Consider the following 24,907-nt stretch of genomic DNA (forward strand, 5'->3'; position numbering starts at 1 on the left):
TGGGAACATTATGCAGTTGTTTTTATTTTTCCAACTATAAAGACTGGCAACTTGTTGATGGGTAACACCTTAGATTAACACTAATTATATTGCTATAAATTTGGTTGAGGATAAGAATAGGATTCAGGAACAAGGGAGAATAACAACAAAAATCTTCAAGCATTCTTGAAACAAAGAAACACTTTTTTTTCCTTTAATTAAATGCTTCTTTCCCACAGACTTCCCTAGACTGGTTTGCAGTCTAAGGCCATAGGAAACGAGGCTTTGGGCATTCTGAAGAGACTGCAGATTAAGCTATGGCGCCAAGCAGGAGACTAAAACCCTGACCTGACTGTGTCAATCTTAGGCATGTTCTGGGAACAGAGGCAGATTCTCAAATGTTTCCCAGCGTTCCTTCCTTTTTACCAATTAAATTTCCGCTTCTCTGGCTAATTCAGTGTAGTACACAATCCCCTCTCTGCCTTTCCTGGTTATACTGTTGTGTAGAGGGAACCTGCCAGGAACATATCGCTTCTGCTTAGGCTGCAAAGGCAACTGGACTAGTTCTGATCCATCTCCTCCTGAGAGCCTCAACAGTAGGGAGTTGCTGAGGAAGGCCTCTTCGGGGAACTGAAAGGTCGGGTGCACTGGGAAGAACATCGCTTACCCTTGGGAAACCTGGCATCGGTTGCCTGTGATTCCTGGTGGAAGTGACCAATCAGACTCAATCCGTACCATTGGGAAAGGTCAAGGGAAAAAACAGCTTCCCCTCCAAAAATGGTAAAGAGGAAATGAGGAGAGAAGAATCCCAAAATATTCAGAATGGCATAAAAAGTGGTATGTGTAAACTTCTTTTTGTTATTACATCTAACTATAAGTTTCCTAAAGTCCAGTTACCAAGTTGAATTGTGTGGGATAGAGGAGAGAGGCCAGTTGGAGCTGCCTTCAAGAGTTCACAGCTTCAAGCTGAGAGGTCCTAGGTTTGCGCTGGGGGAGCCCCTTTTTGAATGAGGGCTTGGGGGGGATGGGCTCCATGCTGGCTCCAGTTCCATTGGTCCCTGCAGAGTGGGCCTGGCCCCGTTCACTAATGTTTCCTGATGCCTGGGATGGAGCATTCTGATACCTGGAACTAGATGAATACCATGAGCTATTTCTGTAACGACCCACACTGTCATGTCGCCCTTGGTTCATGGGGTCATTTGACTTTTGGCCTTGTGGCCTGTAGCTCTGTCCTCCTCGTCTGTTCCCCGGCAATACCTGAGGATAAAAGAATACAATGTTCAAAGAACTCTGGCATTATGGCACTCTGTCTGTTCCAGTTCAGCTTACAGGAGTATTCTTAAAGCCTAAATTGTGGTATCCCATAGTTGGGACTCAGCTCTCTCTTGAGACTCCCAGAATTCTGTCAGCCAATCTAACTTAGCCAGTACACCAGAATTAATGTATCTTCCACTATTTTACCCCAGCTTTCATCCCTAGGCTCTCCACTGAAGAGGACTTCACTTTTCTTTACCTGGACACAAAAAGAAAGCTAAGGAGGAAGAAAGAACACTCTTGGGCTGTTACAAGCCCTTGACTGGGCAAGTATCTTATCACATGCCTGAACTCTGAGGACTGTAAGCCATTTGTAAAGATAATGAACACCTGGAATAATAAAATAAACGTCTTTATAATCTGCTTGGCTATACATTATGAAGCATAGATTAAATCATGCTGCTGTGACATTTAGGACATCTCTCACATTACAACCCAGAAAGCTTATGGCATGTGGTTTTATTTTTGTCCTCCACTTCCAATGTAATACCAGTTCTGCAGGATTGCTAACAGCGCTGCCTTGGATTGCTCTTGTGCATCTTCTTCAAACCAAGAAAAGAACCTCTGGATTATGCTTCAACTCTCTGGTGTTTGCCCTCCACCCCACCAGGTTCACTTTCTCTCCCGGATATATTCGACGCAGTGCTCCTAGGGAGCTGCTGCTTCAGATGCACTCTGGTGAACCTGCCACTGTGTACTCATCTACCTCGAGATGGGTGCATGACTCCCACAGTGACTAATTACCAGGCGATACTACCTACAATAGCTAGGACTCCCGCCAACATCAGAAAGTCAGCAGTCCTGGCAACAGGAAGTCTAAGCTAGCTGGTGGTTTGGAACAGAAGTACCAAATGCTTTCTCTGGAACTAACTGGGGCTGGAGGGATTCAAAATAGGTGTGGAATGGCCATAAAGAGAGGAAGGTAATGTACTGAGCTGTCAGCAATTAAACTGTGACAGTCTGGTAACTTTTCTCTATAAGTGGCTTGGTGTGGAAGCTAGGTTACCTCTCGATGAGGCTGGTAGGGCCGGCCACTGGAGTTTGCTATGGGTGCAGGAGTCTCTCCTGGTGCCGAGTTTTTCTTGTTAGCACTTGTAAGGCTGGGAGCAGAGGCACAGGTGGAAGAGGAAGCGGCAGAGGCATCACACGGACCACTCAAGGACATAGACGGAACTGTGCTGCATCGGGATCTGGTTGAGTAGCTGTTCTTTGGATGGGACACTGGACGGAAATAGGAGAAATAGGTTGTCATAGGACAGAAGAGCACGATGGTAAGGTTTTCCCTATTTCTCCACTTCACGATAAGCAATTTGGGACAAAGAACTGTCTACTGGAGTAGTTGTAAAGATAAGCTTATAAAAAAGCAACAGGAAGCAAAATCTCCCTTTTGCCCTCTTCCTCCACTCCTTCCAAATCCCTATTGCTTTTTTCTTTTTTTCCTTTCAAGTTTGTATTTAAATTCCAGTTAGTGAATCCCCCACTGCTTTGTAAAGGAACTCTTAGAGACAGGAGAACAGTGTAAGATCGGAGTAGTCATTCCCCCACCAACTCATGACTTCTCGGCATTTCCTACTAAACTCCTGGCTGCGGCTCCAGCAGCTGACTAAGCCTAGGAACAATAGTATGGGCCATATGTTCAGTTTCCTATGAAGGAACATTCTGAAGTACAGACTTCACAAAGAAAGAAAAAGGTAAATAGAAAGCTAAATCCCTTTTTAAAAATTTGAATGATGCAAGGTATAAATAATCAGGATTAAATATGAACAGAACTAGTCTTTATAATAAACATGTATCTTCCCAAGGTTCTTTCTGCAAAAATAATCCTCAACTCAAAATATCTGAAAAATAGTAATATATTCACTTCAAATTTTGTCAGAATTCAATGGCTTAAAACTACCCCTTACTTTTTTTTTTTTTTTTGGTTTTAAGTCTGGTCTAATGTTGAGTTCACAATCACAGCTCTAGGTCCGACCTTTCACTTTTATACTGACAGAGAAAGGACAAAGGAGCTGAGCTCAGGGTCTGACTGGTGTGCCCCTATAAGCTCTCACCTTAAGGAAACCGCCCCCCGGCCTTAAAGCTATTATTTAAGCACCTATTATGCGCCAGGAAAGGTAGGTGTTATTATCTCCATTTGGGAGAGGAATAAAATAAAGTTCTGAGAGGTTAATGTAAAGGCAAGGATTCCAGCTCAGTCTGACTCAGAGCTCCCGCTCTTTACACTATGTATCACACACAACTCAACCCAGCAGAAAAGGATGAAAAAATAACATTGCAAATTTAGGGAGCCAGAAAATGCCCATCTTCTAAGCTCAAAGAATCTGCATCCTGTGACTTCTTAAGTATCTCAGAACTGCTTTTCACAAAAGCAAACAAAAACACAAGAGGCATTAAAGCAGAATCAGTGGAGAAGCCAAGCCAAAACTTTAGTCTCAGATCAGGAGACGGAGTCCCCTCCTCACCATCTCCAGCGCCCAGAATCTCTCGCCATCCTACCTTGTCCAAATGACTCAATGTCCTTCTTCAGCGTCTCTACATCACAGGTGAACCGAGCTACTCGTCCCAGGTCCTCATCGTATTTACGCTCACTAACAAAGTGCTGGAGAAAGGACAAAGAAAAGCCTCCAGGTGAGACAGGTGGTATACATGGAATCCATGGCTTCTTATAAACAGATGAAAAAAACTATTTTCCATTGTCTTTTTGTTGCTTCAAATTTTACTAAATGGCCATCATATTGCCTATGCCAGGTGACTGATGGAATTCAGCCATTTTCCTAAGGTTCAAAGGTAAGTCTGTTGGGGAGCTTTATGAAATGCTACCTGATGGCCAAAGCCCATCAGAGATGATGAAGAGAAATTGTAAAGAAAGAAGAAAAAGTTTCCAGTAGAGGGCCATCTTTCCACTGTTGGCTACTCTCCACATTGTTCCATTTTATACAGAAGCAGAGGCAGCAAAAATGCTCCTACGTTACAACAATGATTCCATGTAAATAGAGGGCTTGGTGTTCTTTAATAGGAACCTCCTTAGGCAACCCACTTCATCCCTTTATAAAGTAGGATTTGTTAGTCCTTGAAGTGGGGACAACTTCTTGAGATGGAAAATCATTCATGTGAAAATCCAACCTTGCAAATGAGAAGGGTTTATGCTGCAAGTAATTTAATCCTTTTAAGCAGACTGAGCTGAGACATAACCAACCCCTTGGGTCAAAAATAACTATCATGTCAGGAATAAAGTGCTTCTGGGGGTGTCTTTCAATAAACAATTTCCAAAGTAGCCTGGAATCTTTTTTTTTTTTTTTTTCACCCCCAGATGAAAAGGAGGCAAAAAGGAAAAGTTAAAGGCCTACATATCATTTACAAGAATCAAACTCCTCAGAACAGTCTTCTAGCAGGTGGTCTAATTCCACTTTGGATTTTCAAGGGGTATAATCAAAAACATCAGAATCCTTGGGATGGATCTAGAAGCAGTAGATGGTAAAGGAGAAATCAAAATTCCCTGTGAACCCTGAAGTCCTGAGAGTACACTGTGGCTCAGGAAAGCACATGAACCTCTGTAACATAGGGGCTTCAGACATGTAATATCAGTCTGAGAGTAATTCTGAAACAAATTCTAGGGTTTGTTGAGCCAGAGACATAACAAGAATGACGGAAATAACATGATCTGGAAATAAGACATTTAAATTGCACAGCACCCACTTCAGTACACTGAATATGTGGAGAGAAACAGATCCTTAGTCAGCCTGCAGAAATATTTCTAGCAGCTTTTCAACCACGTGGGAAGGAGAACAGATGAATCCTGTGAGAGCCAGGATTCTCATCTAATTCCAAAGGGGTTTCCGGCTTCTCCCAGATAGTTGAACAAGACTGACTGGCATCTTCATGTCAGTGAAGAAGACTTTCTATAATTTTTAGTATTATAGTTCTAGTTAATCAGAAATGGTAATTTCATACTGGCATCGTTTTGCTATTTCACCCCAATAGCGTCTAAGGGGAGAAGTGAAAGGCTGAGTGTGAAAGACTGGGTCAGGATGATAAGGATACCTGGAAGGTCTTAGATGATTTCCCATCTAGGTTTTTATTTTACAAAGGCTGTTATATAGCCTGTGCAGCAAGTGTTCCTGTTAAGTATGGCAAGAAGTCTCATGTGTTCAGAAATAGCAGAGGTTAGGGCTCAGGAGTAGGAACAGCCAACTCTTCTTCACACAGCTAACGGTTTATAAACAATTATTTAGAATTCCAGTGTCCACAACTACCCACAAATATCCCAACGTCTCTCAGGTCTCCATGCTTAGTCTCAGAAACATTGTTCTTTATACAAGAATTTTAAATGTATGAGGGGTGCCTAGGTGGCTCAGTTGGTTAAGCGTCTGACTTTGGCTCAGATCATGATCTCACGGTACGATTTGAGAGTTTGAGCTCTGCTGTTGGGCTCTGTGCTGACAGCTCGGAGCCTGGAGACTGCTTCAGATTCTGTGTCTCCCTCTCTCTCTCTGCTCTTGTGCTCTGTCTGTCTCTCTCTCTCTCCCCCCCTCCCACTCAAAAAAGAAATAAACATTAAAAAAAAATTTTTTTTTAACAATTTAAAATACATGAATGTCGAACCTAAGTAATCTTCACAAACAGATACAATACAATCAGTATCTCAAGTTGCTAATTTTTCTCTTCTAAAATCAGAATCAACCAACCAACCATTTCAATATTTACTGAATCCCTACTACATGCCAAGGCACTATGCTAGACACTGGAGGCACACTGGTTCCTGCCACTGTAAAGTTCACAATCTAGTTGGGAAGACAGATCAGTCAAATGCATATAAAATGATAACTATGCTATGAACATACAAGATAGGGGGCATGACATGAAAGTTAAAAGGACGAGCAGGTCAGTTATCTGTGTGCTGGGACTGGTTGGGTGGGGCGTTTTGTACAGATCGAAAAGCATACATACAGCCCTCCAGCAGGAGGGAAGAGACTATGTTTGTGGGAAGGAGAAGCAAAGATGGCCAGAGAACAAGGGGAGTATGGTGTGAAATAAGATGGTGGCAGAGCCGGACCCTGCAGAGCCCTTAGAGGCCGTGTTAAGGATTACAGTCTTTATCCTAGAAGCAGTGGGAGGTTTGAAGCAGTTTAATGTGGTGTGAGAACAGATATGGAGAGCTCGGAGGGCAGGGCAGTGGCAGAATAGACGGGTGGAATCAGTTAAGAGGCCATTACAGAAGCAAGTAAGAGACAACAGTAGCTGGATCACGATGGTGGTGGTGAAGATTGAAGAGAAAAGGTCAGATCTGAGATTTGGGAGGAGGTCAAACAGACAGGGTCTGCTGACAGATTTAATATGGGAAAGGAGAAATTCCTAAGGCTTCCAGGTTGGACACCTGGATAGATGACAGTACCATTTACAGAGAAAGGGAACATGGAAGACGGTTAGCTTTGAGAAGGGAAGATCATGAGTTCAATATATTAGATATGGCGATGAATTATGGAGATTTGCTGCTTCAGTCCCTGAGGGTAAGAAGAAAGGCAGAAAGGAGAAAGAAGTTTTACCTTGATATCAGCTCTGAGCTCAACCAATTGCTCCTCTGACATTCGAACAGCCACATCAGTCATCTTCTTTAGAAGTTCGGCTTTCTTTTGTCGGCTGAGCAAAATTTCCACTGTGGAGGAAAAGAGAGTAGGACTCTTATCTTCTGCTAAATAGGATAAAGGAGAATTGGAAATATGGGCCTTGCAGTACATATTTGAACAGCCAAAGGCTTAGCTGCCCACCCATCCAGAAAATGAAAATACCAAAGGTCCAGTTTCCAGCTTCTTGAGGGATTCTGAAGGCAGTTAAATGGTAAACACTTTTTATGAATCATAAAGACTCATAAATCATTTGTCATTTCTCTTTCTTCTCTTTCCAGTCAAAAAAAATTTTTTTTAATCAAGAAATATATAAATTAAAACAGAAATAGGTACCCAGGGTAAAAAAAAATTCACCTAGAATAAATGGGTATAAAATGAAAAGTAAAAGCATTCCCCTACTTCTGACAGCAAATATCTCTCTCCCTTCTTTCCCCTCCTTACAGATAGGAGTATGTCATATACGTGGTCCTTTCCTTTACCTAAGCTATTTTTACTTGACATACTTGAAGTTCATTGCCTATTAATACGCTGGCTCTCCTTCACTGTTTAACAGCCACATGGTTTTCTACTACTTAGGTATACTACAATTATTTACTAAGTCCCCTAACGGTGGATAGTTAGGCTGTTGACAGCCTTTTAAGAAGTATAATCTTTGGCATGCTCCCAGATGTATAACTCAGATATGGCCACAGAGGATAACAGACAATATGAAAAAAAAAAAAAAATCTCTCAGAGCAGAGAACCAGGGGTTACAGAGGATGTGAGCCAAAGAAATCCTCCAAGGAAGCAGAACTAGGTGCTGCCATATGAACGAAGGAGTTTTCTCTGCCACAAGGCCAGGGATTCTGCTACTCCTGCCCAGTACAATTTGATCATTGCTTTTCCAGGTGGGAATTTTTTACTCTAATTATACTCTTCTTTATATAATATTGGAGGAAGGGGCATTTAACTTTTCCTTTAGTTCATGGGACCCCAGACCACAACATGCCATATCCAGATCTATTGAAAGATCTGAAATGACCCCGAAGCCCTGGACTTTCAGCTAAATATACTAATTAGATGAGACTTTGGAGGTGTTGTCATTGAGGAGGAGGGGAGTGTGTTCTCATTTTTTAAAAAAGAGGATATCGGGTAGCTGAGGGGTGGACAGTAGCAAAAAGACTGTTAGCAACTGCATATCCATTCTCCTCTTTTTCCTATCGGAAGTCCAGTGTTTTGGGTACCAATGTGCTTAGGTAAAAATCTACATTTCCTGGCTTTGCTAGATAAGACAGTCATGTGATATGGTTTAGTCACTGAGATCTAAGCAGAACTCACAGGGCGAGGTTTACAGGAGTCCTAGCCAGCATGTAACATATTGCCTCTCCTCAACTGGAGCCTTAGCAGGGATCTTTTGACCATAGGTACACTCTAAGGATGGCTGAGTACAAAGACAGAGAAGCCCGGGTCCCTCATGTCATTTTGGAGATGCCCTGCCAGCCCTAATCACTTACCTCTGGATTTTTCATTTCATGAGAGAAAGAAAGAAACTCACGTTTATTTAGGCCACTCTGTTGCATGCAGTCAAACTCAATTCCTAACTGTTATACATAGAATCCTGTAACCCACTTAGAAATCAGCCAAATTTATGTTAGAAAATAACTAGAATTTTCCGAGAGCTACATCAGGTATTCCAGAGAGTTGAATGCCTTTAGCAAGTTTACTTATTAGCCTGATTGTCACGGATATGCCACCCATGGGCTGCCCTCCCCACATGAGCTTAATAAGAACACACTTTCCCAGTAAGTGAGGGATATGCCTACAAAAGTTTCTTGACACTAAGGCCCAATAGTTACAAATGATCTACTGGTCTGGCTCCCAAGATAAAACCTGTCTGCCATTTTGTGTCAAATCCATTTGCTCTCAGGAATCTGCATTCTAGGATTCTAAGACAAAACTACAGATCCCATCATGGAGGAAATGTGTCACGTCAAGACCTCCACACAAATCAGTGGACCCAATTACATAACTTTGGACAAGCCACATTTTCTCCAAAGGACTCATTTCTTCATTTATTAAAAAAAAAAAAGGAAAACCTAATTACCTCATAAGGGTAATATGAAGATCATAGAGAAATGAATGAAAAAACTCTGAACTGTGAAGTACTATGAACATATAAATTAATAAAACTATTAAACGTGTAAGAAAAAAAAGAAGCACCTTCTTGATAGTATTGGTAAATGAATAATTACATTTACTAACACTGAGATCCAGAATTTTAGCATGAGAGAAAGGAGATACAGATATACAACTGACAAAATTAAGTAAAACTGTAGCTCTTAATTTGATAAAATAAGATTTGCCATGAATTGATAATTGGTTGAAGCTGGACGGTAGCAGTTAATTATATCAGCCATTTTGAAATGTTTGGCATTTTCTATAAAAGATATATTTTTAAAAAGCACCTTCTTCTCAAAAGTAAGGACTATGTCTTCTTACTAGCTTTATTTGAAACTTTATGCTCAAAATAGAACACACAGTACACGAATGGACCGAAATGGTCATATTTAGAAATTTCAGGATATACCACTCAATTTAAATGAATCTCACCTCTGAAAAACAGTGGACAGCACCTGTTCAACATTTCAGGTCAAAATAGATCAAAAGAGAACTCAGCTCAGTGCCTCCTCTGGCCCATGAGCATAAACACAAATGGTTTAATTGTGAGTCATCACCTCGACCTATTGCCATTCGTACCAGTCTGAGAGCAGGTTAAAAGAAACAACCCTCCAAATTACAAATCTAGCATTCAAAGCATGAAGGTCAAACCTGCTGCTGAAAAGCCCATATCAATGCCATTGTAGAAGCTGTAACAGATACTCCCTTCTTTCCATACAGCTGTGTATCTTGTACCTAACCCTCAACAGGAATGACAAAAAACAGGTATCTTGTTCTTTGGTTACAAAACCTCACAAATTACCCAAGTTAGACTCTATTCCTCCAGAATCTATTTTAGTAAGCTTTCAAGGAATCCTGGTCATGGTATCCTAAACCCTCATTTCATTGACTTCTTCTATCTAAGACACTGAGTGAAGACTGTTCTACAAATTGAGAAAACCAAGAAAGTTCTCAGACAGGTAATGACAGTGATGCATACACTAAATTGTGGGCAAGCTGGTGAAGTTAACTCTGATTATGCCAAACATTTTTTTTTTCCAAGTAGAATAAAAAAAACCCAATGGAATTATTCAATCACTGGAAGTAAAACCCAAAATAAGACAAAACCCAGGCACCTGGCAAGGATACTTTATTTTCCTAAGATGATGTTGTGGTGGCAAATACCATGATGCAGTCCCTCAGACATTGAACATTCAAAATATTAACATTCAAAAATATGAAAAACCAGATTCTTGTAAAGTTGTTTCACCTGACAGGATTCATATGCCAGGGCAGTACAGCTTCTCAAGATTCTTCAAATGAATATATAAACTCCTACAGTGACATTTATATTGAGCTTTTGTTATGAGGGTCGAAAGGCAGATACCTACTAATTGGTAATAGCTTTAACTACAGATCAGTCTTACTTGCTTCAGCTTTCACTTTGTCCATTTCAGCAAGCAATGCCACTTCTCGATCCATTAAACTAGGAAAAGATGACAAAGGGAAAAAAGGTTTGATCAGAAACTCAAACAGAAATAGCACATTGTTAACAGAGGAGACAGACTTATGAGTTGGTTCACTGAAAGTATACTACAAAGTAAACCCTGTGTGGACCACATAAAAATTGTCTTACCCTCAGCAAAGGATATTTTAATGATTCCAATAAATAGACCTGATTCCCTTTTATTTCTTTTTTTTCTTTAATTCCCTTTTATTTCTGTGTATTACAGTAAACCAGTAGCTAGAAGTCCAAGAATGGAGAACCAGTAGGTGGCAGTAGCGAGCTACAGAACACTTCTAGCTAAATTGTGCTAAAGCAAAAGTTCTGGAAGTTGTGTACTTCCACATACAAAGTCACATATTTTTTATTTTATAATTTGGTCTATAAAATCAGACAGCTTTGCTTCTAATACATTTTACCAGGCAATATCCGTACTAGGGCATGGTAAATTTATCCACCATTAGGATTTTGTATATTCTCAACACTTTACCACAGTTGCACCAAGTCCACTGGCACTTTAGTCTATTTTGTCAAAGTTTTTATTTAAACTCCAGTTAGTTAACATACGGCGTAACAGTAGTTTTGGGAGTACAATACAGTGATTCAACAATTCTTTTTTTTTTCTTTTTTGATTCAACAATTCTTATTTTTTTAATGTTTATTTATTATTTGTTTATTTATTTATTTTTATTTTTCCGAGACAGCACAAGCAGGGGAGGGGCAGAGAGAGAGAGGGAGACACAGACTGCAAAGCAGGCTCCAGGCTCTGAGCTGTCAGCACAGAGCCCAACACAGGGCTCGAAGTACCCAACCTGGAGATCATCACCTGAGCCAAAGTTGGACACTTAACTGACTGAGCCACCCAGGCGCCCCTTGATTCAACAATTCTGTACATCACCCAGTGCTCATCACAAGAGGTGTCCCCCTTAATCCCCATCACCTGGTCAGCCCATCCCTCCCCTCTGGTAACCATCAGTTTGTTCTCTGTAGTTGAGTCCGTTTCTTGGTTTGTCACTCTCTCTCTCTTTTTTCCCTTTGCTCATTTGTTTTTGTTTGTGGCACTTTAGTCTTAAGGAGGCAGAGTAGTTAAAAGACATATATACATTGTGCTGGTTTCAGGTAAACATTTAATAATCCAGAAAAAATGAAATCAAAGGTTTCTGATAGGCTTTCTACAGAAAATGAACATCAAATGGGTACTGAGAATTTTCTCCACTGCAAATGTAAATGGCACGTAAAGCTTTCTATGTTCTTGTAAAAGAGCCCACTACCTTCAACATATAGCAAGACAGTAGTTTGCCCTAGTCTGCAACCTCTGGATACAAGTAATTTTCCTTACCGTATCAGTTTTACTCAGTGGTGAAATAAAAATCTAAAATTTTGATACTTGCCCAGACATGAAATGTTCCAACTCTCTTTGAATTTTCTATTCATTCTGATTTCCCCTTTTGCAAAGGAATAGATCTACAAGGTTAATAAAAGTTCTACTCTTGTTTCTGATTGTAAAACTAATCATATATACACACACACATAAACATATACGTATACATATATATGAATGCTGATTCAATTTAGCTCAATATTTAGTGATGTTAGCAGAAAGTAGTTAATACAGGGACTATAGTGTGAGGTATACAAAAAAAGATAAGGCAGGGTCATTTTCTCAAGGAGCAAATTCCTTTATATGAAGTGCCAGAGAACACAGGTTTGATAAGAATTATGTATGATGTGGGGCACCTGGGTGGCTCAGTTGGTTAAGTATCTGACTCTTGGTTTCAGTTCAGGTCATGATTTCACAGTTCACTGAGTTTGAGCCCCACCCTGGGCTCCATACTAACAGAGCAGAACCCGCTTGGTGTTCGTTCTCTCTCTCTCTCTCTCTCTCTCTCTCTCTCTCTCTCTCCCTCCCTCCCTCTCTCTCTGCCCCTCCCCTGCGTGCACGTGCACACTCATGCTCTCTAAAAAAAAAAAAAACAACAAAAAAAATCATTATGCATGATGTTAATAAACAGACTTGTAATGAAACAAATTTGGATGGCATATTAATCCAGAAGCACCAGACAAGAGAGAAGGTCCAACTATTGTAGGGTAGCAATACTCTGCTAAGAAAGCATTCTCCAAACCTTGGCAATACTTTGCTCCGAGTACTCTAGCAGCATTTGGAATACCTAAAAGCAAAACAAAAGCACAACTGAGACAGGAGCTGCCAGGCCTCAATTTTAACCCTACCTCCTTTCTGTTGCTGAATCACCTTAAGATGCAGACGCTGTGTCCACCAGATGACAAATTTGTCTCTGGCAAAGCTTGTAAAATATTTATTAAGACTTCCGCAAACAAGTAAGCTTTTTGCAGCTTACAATCTTTATTATGAAAAAGTAGAATGTCACATGACACGGTTAGCAAGAAAAAAAATTCTGCACCATCACAATCAGACTTTTCTGTGGCAGTAGGAGCTACGAAGTACACTGTGTTGGATTTTTTCCCCCTGTAGGGATGACTGGAATCTATTTTTATTTATTTATTTATTTATTTAACGTTTATTTATTTTTTGAGACAGAGAGAGACAGAGCATGAACGGGGGAGGGTCAGAGAGAGAGGGAGACACAGAATCTGAAGCAGGCTCCAGGCTCTGAGCTGTCAGCACAGAGCCCAATGCGGGGCTCGAACTCACGGACCGTGAGATCATGACCTGAACCGAAGCCGGCCGCTCAACCGACTGAGTCACCCAGGCGCCCCGACTGGAATCTATTTAAATAAAGTCTGTTTTTTGATTGACTCACTGGTGATCGTAAGAAATTCAGAGGCAGTGTATGGACAACCATCTGCCCATGCCATTAAAAAAAGTGCATATTTTCGTGCCCAAAAACCCCACTATAAAAAGCAGTAAGTGCTTCTATTTCTTGTTTGTTGTCTTGCCATCTATTGATAATACCTACAAAAGGTCTTATGTCGTCGGCCAAGTACTAAATAGAGCAATCTACTGGTTAACCGAGGCTGTTGGGATATTTTCTCAGAGAAAAGCCCGATGAACATTTGCAATTTTCCTGAAGATTTTCACAAGTCTTTAAAACACAAAAATGAATATGGGGCGCCTGGGTGGTTCAGTCGGTTAAGCGTCCGACTTCAGCTCTGGTCTTGATCTCACAGCTAGTGAGTTCGAGCCCGCGTCAGGCTCTGTGCTGACAGCTCAGAGCCTGGAGCCTGCTTCCAGTTCTGGGTCTTCCTGTCTCTCTGCACCTCTCTTTCAAAAATGAATAAATGTTAAAAAAGAAAAAAGTAAAAAGTTTAAAGAAAAGCACAAAAACGAATAAATGCTAAAATATAAATGCCTGATAGTTAGCTTTTGTCATTGTAATGTTAAGTGCCTGACACTAAGCTTTGATTGTCCAGACCTCCATTTCAAAGACATCTCAGATAAACAGACTGCCAGCTGCACAATAAAAAGTCAGGCTACCCCACACAGGAAGTTCCTCTTTTAGAAAGCCCTGAGTGACCCATATAACTTGACTGACCCTACTTTCCCTTCCCACGCTTTAATTCCTGCTCTTATGTTTTAAATTCACCAATAAAGAATGAACCCACAAAACCTTAGGTAACCCACCATCACCTGCAATAAAGGCATAACCCCAGTCTGGGCTCTATTTAAGCACCCTGTGCTGTATGGCACTGGACGTGCCATGTCCCCTCTAGGACATGTAAGTAATAAAAGCTTGTTTTTTTTCCAAGATCCCTGATGGCAATTGTTGAGGTGTCTTACAATCCTAAGAACCACCAGGGCTGATCCAGCCACAACGCTAGCTCAAATATGGCCTCATTACAAGTAATATGCAGCCCAGGTGAATGCCCCCCAGGCGTTTGTAGCTGAGAGCATCGCCATAGATAGGCCGAGACTGACCAAAGCAATATAATAATAACTTGCCTCCTAAAAGTACATCACATAATGTACTGCAACTATGTAGAATGACCATATCTTTAGGTCATCAATGCTAAAGCATTTTAGAGGTGGCATGTCATAATGCCTGCAGCTTTCAAATGGTTCCACCAAAACACATCACACACACACACTCTGTACCATCCTTCCGTGTCTTTTGTCTCTTTGAAAGTTTTCACAATAAAAAGTTGAAATAAGTGCATCACAAATAGAAAAGGTGGGAAGAGTTCAAAAGTGGACAGTAGGGTAAGCATAAAGATAAATAGCAGAGGCTTTTTCTTTTTACGATTAAAAACAAGAGTTTATCGTAATATTGCTTTCTAACAATGCGGAAACTTAAGCTCAAGTTTTTCATCTGCTCCTCAGCTAAACGATGGTCTTCATATAGATCTGTGGCCAAGAGATTCAAAAGTACCTGTGGTTTGAGGTAACAGTTTTTAGAGGCCATAACTGCAAGCAATGAGTCCTCTCAGAGAGTGATGAAAAGCTCATTCAGACAGTTAGACTTTCTGTTACCTTGCTCGTGCCAATACACAAGGACACTGAGCTTGCAGTTGTTGTCTCAAGGTTTTCCTGAATGGAAATACACCATAATCAGCATCTGATACACTGGATTCTGAAACTGCTAATGAAATTCAGCTAAATATTGCGGGGACTTAGATACTAGGTCTTATTAAGCCTGTGCCTTATAACAGTGTAGAGAATTTCCACATCATTTCTTCAGTCATGAAAGATGGTTTTATTTATTTATTTATTTTTTTTTTTTAACGTTTTTTATTTTTTTATTTTTGGGACAGAGCGAGACAGAGCATGAACGGGGGAGGGGCAGAGAGAGAGGGAGACACAGAACCGGAAGCAGGCTCCAGGCTCTGAGCCATCAGCCCAGAGCCCGACGCGGGGCTCGAACTCACGGACCGCGAGATCGTGACCTGGCTGAAGTCAGACGCTCAACCGACTGCGCCACCCAGGCGCCCCTGAAAGATGGTTTTAGATGACTTGTCACTGCCACTAAGGGAAAAGACTGGTAAATGTCTGAACGTTCTGTATTGCCTTCCTTCCTTACTAGGACTTTTTACTATCTTCACATTTGTTTAATTTATTCTAAAGCTTCTATGTAATTTATTTAGTTGCTCAGAATAGTTTTGCCTGTAGTACTATTCATATCTCTAAGATATCTTACATGTCCATCATTTGAAGCAAGCCCTTTAATTAATGCATTTAACATGAAGATTATTGATTCTAGCTATTGCCTTCAGTATTCCTTGGTACCAAAAAAATGTTAACTATCATTTGTTTATGGTTGCTGCATTAGAAGACAATGTTATGGGATGTGTAGGTGGCTCAAGTCGGTTAAGCATCCGATTCTTGACTTCATCAGCTCTGGTCATGATCTCACGGTTTTTGAGTTCAAGCCCCACATCGGGCTCTACGCTGGGAGCCTGCTTGGAATTCTCTCTCTCCCTTTCTCTCTGCCCCTTCCCTGCTCGTGAGCTCTCTCTCTCAAGATAAACAAATAAACATTAAAAAAAAAAATTTTTTTAAAGAAAATAATGTTATAATGGAAACACATCTCTGGCAATTCCACAGCCAACTATTTCAAGAGATAATACTCTAAACCACTCACTAATGTTAGAAAATATTTGTACCTGATTATATTTGCTGAAAACCTAAAACTTATTCATTCTAACACCTCTAGCCAATCAAAGGAGAAATCCAAGCAAAGCCAAAGCAAACACCTTTACTTCTCTGAAGACATTTCCCTCTTCTCATAAAAACAATCAAAAGAGGAGCGCCTGGGTGGCTCAGTCGGTTGGGCGGCCGACTTCAGCTCAGGTCATGATTTAGCGGTCCGTGAGTTCGAGCCCCGCATTGGGCTCTGTGCTGACAGCTCAGAGCCTGGAGCCTGCTTCAGATTCTGTGTCTCCCTCTCTCTCTGCCCCTCCCCTGCTCATATTCTGTCTTTCTCTGTCTCAAAAATAAATAAACGTTAAAAAAAAATTAAAAAAAAAAACAATCAAAAGAGGGAACAGTCAGTAGTTTTTATTAGCAGAAAATTAATGATGCTTCATATGCTTTGTAGAACTCCATACTCCCAGCACTTGGCCTTATTAGAGTATGGTACACGTGCATAGGCTCAAAACAAAAACAAAAAAGACCAGTAAGTCAGGTCATCACACAGAGTTGAACAACAGTGGTAAAGTTAACTGAAAGAACTAGCTTATTAAATCATGTTTGGATCTTATCAAATCAGGAGTCCTCACAAAGCATGTAGACATGCGATTTCATATTTTAAGAGTCTGAAGTAGCTTTTAAGAAATTAGGATGTGAATATAAGCTGTTCCTTTGGGACTGTTCTTTTCCAGTGGTCAAAAGCATCTCAGTTCTGAAGTAATATTATAGACCATATGACTCGATGATATTTTATAATATGTTTAGGAAAAAAAGAACCAGTAGCAATCTAGATTACCAAGGAGTTTATTGTTCAAGTTTCTAGTTGGTAAGGAAAAATTGTTAGTGTTAAGCCATCTAGAGAGTAGCTGGCTACATCCTCACTTAAAACTGTGTTTTTTTATCCTCTCTCTCAAATTATGACAGTAATGTCTAAAGGGCGACATATATAGACTAGAAAGGCAAAGACTAAAAAATAAAGGCAAACAGAGATACCTGATAAGACAATGAAAAAGAAAGCAGGGTATAGTAGAAAAGTGTCACTTAATACCAAGTATGTTTGGGCAAATTAGTTTTTACTGTGCCCATCTTTTCTTATCTATAAATTGGGTATAATAGTTATACAGATTAGAAACATGTGCATAAAAGCTTCTGACATGCAATAATGGCTCAATAAATAGCAGCAGAAATTATTATTCAAATATCTGTGTTCATCTTGACTTCTCAGTTCCAGCAGAATATCCATTTAGTAAAATATGTTCATATTAACTTTGGTAAATCATTATATATACCAGATCCATTGTCTAGAAATTCTTAAATGAACACATACACATATTAGCACAGTGTAAGCAGTTACAGAGAGGTGAATCAAAGAAAACTTTAAATGAAAAGAATATACCACAAAAGTACACTCACTATGATTACAACTATTAAGATTATATGTGCATACAGATGGGGGACACAAGAGGACACAGAAAGTTAAGTTGGTAGAGTTACATGACTTTTACTTCTACTTCAAAGAACTGCTGTTATGCTCTCATTTTACCTTGGTCTCTGACTTCCTCCCATATTACTTTCAACTACTGCCCCCTTAGCTATAGCTATACCAGGCGGAGCCCCTACATGTCCCTTCTATGCCTTTGCTTAGATCAGATCTCCTAATGGCAGTATTCTAGCCCCATCCTTTCTGCCAATGTAAATTCCTGTCCTTCAAACCTTAATAATGATTCATTTATTTTAAGAAATCTTTTCTAATTGACCCCACTCCCTAGTTACCTTTCCCTTAATCTTCATACTTTCTCCACAACTAGGATCTGACTTGAAGGATAGGTGAATCACAAATCATTCTAAGGTGTGATTTAAGGCTTCTGAATTACAAAGCAATATTTGGATGGAATATTCCTTCTTAAAGTTTTATTTTATTTTATTTTATTTTTATTTTTATTTTTTTTTAAATTTTTTTTTTCAACATTTATTTATTTTTCGGACAGAGAGAGACAGAGCATGAACGGGGGAGGGGCAGAGAGAGAGGGAGACACAGAATCGGAAACAGGCTCCAGGCTCTGAGCCATCAGCCCAGAGCCTGACGCGGGGCTCGAACTCACGGACCGCGAGATCGTGACCTGGCTGAAGTCGGACGCTCAACCGACTGCGCCACCCAGGCGCCCCTTAAAGTTTTATTTTAAAAGGATCCTTATAAAGGCTTTCATAGGCTCACTCAAAATTTTGGTCCTGCTCAATCTAACTCTGTTCCATAATGACAAAATTTCTTAGTCCCTAAATTTCCTCTGTTATATAGCCTTTAAGCTGAGAAGGAAATAATATATATGACAAGTACCAAGTCTCTAGCATTCTTCCTAAGCTTTAGTAAGAAGTGAGCCATCAGTGAGAGATGGGATGAAAATCATAGGTTACCGGGAATCAGAATACAGAGATTCAAATATTGAGTCTGCAATTTATGATGTTATGTTAGGCAAATCGCTTAAGACTCAAATCCCTTTTAAACGGTAAAGTTGAATTTAAAATTCCTACTTAGCAGGATAGAAATCCAGATAAATAAGTCAGATAATATGACTGAATGTTTGGTAAACTGTTTGATAATTATCATGTTACTAGATATTTTCACAGATGGTTAAAGAGTTAAAATTTTAGGAGCGCCTGGTTGGCTCAGTCGGTCAAGTGTCTGATTCTTGGTTTTGGCTCAAGTCATGATCTCAGTCATGAGGTCAAGCCCTGTATCAGGCTCCTTGTTGGGCATGGAGCCTGCTAAAGATTCTCTCTCTCCCTCTCCCCCGCTTGTATGCATACACACTCTCTCTCTCTCTCTCTCAAAAAAAAAAAAAAAAAGAGTGAAAAATTTAAATTAAAGGATATCAAAAACCAAGAAGGCCAACTACTAGTAGAAATAAGGTATCAATGTACTAAATATGCAACAACTGAAGAATAATTTAAAGGTATAGAGTGCTATGGAGATTTTTGATAACACATTATTATATTAGCCCATTCCTTTATTTCTAAAATAGACATTTTTGAAAGTGCTTTGGTTCTTAAAATGATATGTAAGTTTTCACCATATAAAGTTTATATGGACTTTAAGGATCTAAAAGCCTTCGGTTAGACTACCTGTAGCTTAACATCTTCTCTAAAAGAGAAGCTCAACTAAAAGGAAGTAACTTTTTTTGCTGTTTAATTTATTTTTTTAATTTACATCCAAGTTAGTTGGTATATAATGCAACGATTTCAGGAGCAGATTCCTTAATGCCCCTTACCCATCTAGCCCATCCCCTCCTCCCACAACCCCTCCAGCAACCCTCTGTTCTCCATATTTAAGAGTCTCTTATGTTTTGTCCCCCTTCCTGTTTTTATATTAGTTTTGCTTCCCTTCCCTTATGTTCATCTGTTTCCTATCTTAAACTCCTCATATGAGTGAAGTCATATGACATTTGTCTTTCTCTGACCAATTTCACTTAGCATAATACCCTCCAGTTCCATCCATGTAGTTGCAAATGGCAAGACTTCATTCTTTTTGATTGCTGAGTAATTAAAAAGAAGGTATATATGTATATACTACATCTTCTTTATCCATTCATCCACCAATGGACATTTGGGCTCTTTTAATACTTTGGCTAATGTTGATAGTGCTGCTATAAACACTGGGGTGCATGTGTCCCTCTGAAATAGTATACCTGTATCCTTTGGATAAATACCTAGTAGTGCAATTGCTGGGTCATAGGGTAGTTCTATTTTTAATTTTTCAAGGAACCTCCATACTGTTTTCCAGAGTGGCTGCACCAGTTTGCATTCCCACCGGCTGTGCAAAAGAGATCCTCTTTCTCTGCATCCTCACCAACATCTGTTGTTGCCTGAGTTGTTAATGTTAGCCATTCTGACAGGTGTGAGGTGGTATCTCATTGTGGTTTTGATTTGTATTTCCCTGATGATGAGTAATGTTGAGCATTTGTTCGTGTGTTGGTTGGCCATCTGGATGTCTTCTTTGGAGAAGTGTCTATTCATGTCTTTTGCCCATTTCTTCACTGGATTGTTTTTTGGGTGTTGAGTTTGATAAGTTCTTTATAGATTTTGGATACTAACCGTTTATCTGATATATCATTTGCAAATATCTACTCCCATTCCATCGGTTGCCTTTTTAATTTTGTTGATTGTTTCCTTCACTGTGCAGAAGCTTTTTATTTTGAAGAGGTCCCAATAGTTCATTTTTGCTTTTGTTTCCCTTGCCTCCAGAGACGTATTGAGTAAAAAGTTGCCTGTGCCAAGTTCAAAGAGGTTTTTGTCTGCTTTCTCCTTGAGGATTTTGATGGCTTCCTGTCTTACATTTAGGTCTTTCATCCATTTTGAGTTTATTTTTGTGTACGTGTAAGAAAGTGGTCCAGGTTCATTTTTCTGCATGTCGCTATCCAGTCTTCTCAGCACCACTTGAAGAGACTGTCTTCCACTGAATATTCTTTCCTGCTTTGTCAAAGATAAGCTGGCCATACGTTTGTGGGTCCATTTCTGGGTTCTCTATTCTGTTCCATTGATCTCAGTGTCTGCTTTTGTGCCAAGAAGTAACTTTTCTAAGGTGAATGAGGAATCAGCTATGAAAAATTTCAGTCATAAGCAAAGACTTACATTGACTTTATGTTTAGAATTTCAAATTTCTTATCCATTTTATCCTTAAAAAATTATTTTAAAACGTTTATTTTTGAGAGAGAGAGAGAGAGAGAGAGAGCGTGAACAGGGGAGACAGGGGAGGAGGAGAGAGAGAGAGAGAGAGAGAGAGAGGGAGACAAAATCCGAAGCAGGTTCCAGGCTCTGAGCTGTCAGCACAGAACCTGATGCAGGTCTCAAACCCACAAGCCATGAGATCATGACCTGAGCCAAAGTCAAATGCTTAACCAACTGAGCCACCCAGACACCCCTCCATTTTCTCCTTTAACAAAGAGTTGAGTGTGTTTAAGAGATGCCTCTCCATTTTCTCCTTTAACAAGGAGTTGAGCTGCTTTACAAAGGCAAGTTGAGTGTATTTCCTGTTGGCATTTTCACCAACATATTATATGACAACTGTCCAAAATGATTTATCTACTTTAGCTTCATGTTCCATTCCATATCCTGCTCTTTAATAACTTTAAACTTAAGTCAACTAATTGCTCCAACAATGTAAGTCAGACAAATTTTATGAATGGACAAGAAAAGTAAACTTGGATCTAGAGATGATTATTACTGGATCACCAACAGATTTTGAGTTTTACATACTGGAAAAGCCTCTGATTTTACCTTCCCACAGGTATGTGTCTGCTTTCATTTGGCCCCAAAATGCAAGCAGTTATCTGTATAATTCCCCTAGTGCCCCATCAATGTAATCTTACTGTTGCAAATTTGTTAAACCCTTTTCTTTTCTTTTATACTATAACCAACACAAAAAATGGCTTCCTGAGTGACATTAACTCTAAGCTCTGGTTCAGTGCCAAATGGAGTTAGCTTACCTGCCAATTATGTCTTGAAGTAGCAACTACAAGGGGCATTGAAATAAGGTAGTATAAAAACCCAATCAGCCAGAGAGAAGGGCACCAGCAGGAAAGGGCAGGTAAATCTCTTTCCTCAAGTTAAATTGACCCGGTTGTCACGTCTGCTAATCAATCCTAAATACACAGTTCCCAGGCAGGAAACCATTTCATTTGTCATTTATCGAAGGAGGCTCTCCTTGGCTGGGTTCCAAGTCAACAGGAACTCACAAATCTCTCTCCCGGAACTGCATTTCCTGGTTTAGGCTGGTTCTGAATACAATCAGATCCTGTGGCTAAGTAATCAGTAAGCTAAACAGTCATGGAAACCAGAGGCTTATCAAAGCAAAGTTGGGATGATCTACTCTTAGCTCTTTATTCTTTTCCAAATGAGTCAATAATATCTGATATGATAGTAATCCAGGGCGAAGGGCATGGTACTTTCTCCCAAAAGGTTCATAAAGAGTAGAAACCAGTTACTTAGAAATATTCGTGTAAGTTAGAGCTTAATTTAAGGTGAGTTTGGGAAGACTGCTTGGAGTTAGAGAAGTATAAAGATATAGAAGAACATATTAGGATAGAAAAGTGGCATCAACAAGTATATAGAAGAGGAAATGTGAATGTTAAGTCTTCTGGCTGAAGCAAACATGTATGTAAGAAAGACAGAAGATATGACATTAAATTTCTAGCTATAAAACCTGAAAGGGAAAACTCAGGATTCAGGACAAAGAGCCTGCTTAGGATTCTCTCTCTTCCTCACTCTCTCTGTCTCTCTCTGTCTGCCTCCTACCCCATGCATGTGCCTGCCCTCTCTTTCTCAAAGTAAATAAATAAACTTAAAACTATATACACAAACATATATGTACTTTTGGTTATGATGATTTAGTGGACCATTCTACACTTTGCAAATGATAAAAGTATGTGTCAGCAACTTTTTGGAGGCTTTATTCTACATCTTCATTAATTCATGCCCTCTTCAATTCCACAGGACGGAGGCTGCCTACACTCCCTTGTCTCTTGTTTCTTGTGGCATGAAGTAACCATACTAAGCTGATGAACAGAGACGTGGTTGAATACGACCACAAACAGGCAAGAAAATGGATGGTTGGGAGGAAGAGTGGGGTAGGTTTCCTCTATTCATGAATGCTTCCTCTCATATTTCAGATCTAGGCAAGTCTTACAGGGAAGGAAAGTAGACAGTCTTACACCTCCAAACATCAACCTAGCTGCTGGTCTTTCCATCACTTTACTGAATTTGGTCCTCGGGGCTTTTCCATTGCAAACAAGTCCCTTATAAAAATGCAAATACCTCCCCAGAAAGGAGTTATGGCTTCAGTATTAGTTACCACCTCAATATATAATGATTAAAACTAGCTTCAGTAATTTTAAAAAACATTAGAATATATTTCTCCCCGCAAAAGATTCTATAGTCAAATATGCTTGAGAAACAGCATAGTGTAGCTCCCTCTTGTAGATTCACAGTGCACATTAGCATTGAAAAAGCACTTAAGTCCAGTGGTAAAATTTTTAAAAAAGTATTTTCAAACGTCTTTAACTACCAAACCCTATTTCCCCTACAGAACACATATTAATATATTTTAAGATGTGAGTATTTTTTATTGTTTTATTTTTATTTTTAAATTTTTTAAATTTTAAGTTTTTATTTTTAAAGTTTTGAGAGAGAGAGACAGTGAGCATGCAAGTGGGGAAGGGACAGAGAGAGAGAGAGAGAGAGAGAGAGAGAGAGAGAGAGAGAATCCCAAGCAGACTGTGCACTGTCACTCCAGAGCCTGATGCAGGGCTCAATCCCACAAAACTGTGAGATCATAACCTGAGCTGAAATCAAGATTTGGCCACTTAACAGACTGAGCCATCCAGGTGCCCCTAGTTAAGAGTATTTTTTTTAGAACACAGTTTGAAAAACACAAAATTAAAACAAATCGATTAATAATAAGGCACCAAAGATACGTTTAGGGCAGAGTGCATTAGGAAGGATGACAGGAGGTGGGAAAGCAAAGACAGGTCTTTTCTACCTCATAATTTTGTTCAAAAACATCATGCCATTTGTTGCAGGTTCCTGGTTTAAAAGACAGACCCTAAAGTAAAGATGTATGGTCCATTCTATAATTATTTGTCCTTTTCTGAACAATATCAACCTCAAGCCCATTCCTAGAACACAAAGAGCTCTCTGTACCACCCATTTGCAAAATGGCCATGTGACCAAAAGGAGCTGAACGAAGCAGAAAGCTAAACATACCTCAGGATTTTTAAGTTTCTTCCCACTACATAGAGCAGTTAAGAGTCAGAAATTAAAGGACCTGGTGAATGGCAGACCATGTTTATAAATGATCATCTTTGTGCCATGTGATCAAATGCAACTTAACTTACCAGCTCTGCAATTCAGCAAAAGCTTGTTTCATTTTCTTAATGGAAGCATCCATCTCTTCTTTAACTACAACTCGATACCGTGCGAGAGACACTGTACAGCGCTGGAGGTCTTTCACAGATTTTTCAATATTGGAACCTTGGGAAGAAAACCCAAGGATTAATATAAAAAAAGGAGCACAAGTAACCTGAAAGTTAGATATGAACACCTAAGCATGTAAAGTAACAGATGTCATGTGGACTAAAAATGTTTCCTTAATGGCTACCCTCCTCACCAAAAAATTGATGTTTTCATAGATTTTTGTTTTTAACTAAGTATCCTGGCTAAGATGGAGTACTAGGAGTTGGATTTACCCTCCTGTCTTACACAACTAAACACACACACAGACAAAACATATGAAAACTGGTTTTCAGACAATAGACGATAGACAGTACTTTTTCCCTGAGAAAAGACACAAACGAAGTGAGGCCTACAATTGCCTCAACTTACTGCCATGAAAGAGTTTCCAGGCTGCAGTGCAAGGAGAAATCCTAATCCTGAATTGAGAGGACAGAGCTAAGAACTTGGGGAGGCCAAGGTGGTTAGAATTCTAAGGGCAGAATACTAGAGAGGAAAGAGCTACACAAAGATGAGAAAATTGTACAGAGATCTGCAGGGGATTCTGAATGCATCGGTGTGAGGAAACTACCTGAGACAGGAAAAAGAACCACTGGAAAGGAATACGCAGAACAAGCCTCAGACCTCACCCAGCCCACAAATAGTTCATGTTCACACCAGCCAGAATAGGGCACCAGGTAGAACACTTGGAAGGGTACTCCCTCAGTAATGAGGCAAAATTAGCTCTCAGGGCTACTCTAGTTCCAC

At 39.8% G+C, this 24,907-nt stretch overlaps 1 protein-coding gene across 3 annotated transcripts in view; it reads right to left on the minus strand.

Annotated features, from left to right (window-relative positions):
• Positions 1–24,907, minus strand: part of SPATS2 (spermatogenesis associated serine rich 2) — a 148,380-nt gene continuing 123,473 nt past the window's right edge. For all 3 annotated transcript variants that reach the window (XM_086713488.1, XM_086713489.1, XM_086713490.1), the window contains 6 exons: positions 24,046–24,181; positions 10,481–10,539; positions 6,837–6,946; positions 3,790–3,892; positions 2,300–2,514; positions 1–1,236 (listed from right to left, as the gene is read on the minus strand). In XM_086713488.1, coding sequence (XP_086569614.1) covers positions 925–1,236; positions 2,300–2,514; positions 3,790–3,892; positions 6,837–6,946; positions 10,481–10,539; positions 24,046–24,181 — 935 coding nt within the window. In that variant the 3' untranslated portion in view covers positions 1–924. The remainder of the gene's footprint in view (positions 1,237–2,299; positions 2,515–3,789; positions 3,893–6,836; positions 6,947–10,480; positions 10,540–24,045; positions 24,182–24,907) is intronic.

This window comes from Puma concolor, chromosome B4, assembly GCF_028749965.1.
Source record: "Puma concolor isolate L17-30 chromosome B4, mPumCon1.1.hap2, whole genome shotgun sequence".
Classification (NCBI taxonomy): Eukaryota; Metazoa; Chordata; class Mammalia; order Carnivora; family Felidae; genus Puma; species Puma concolor.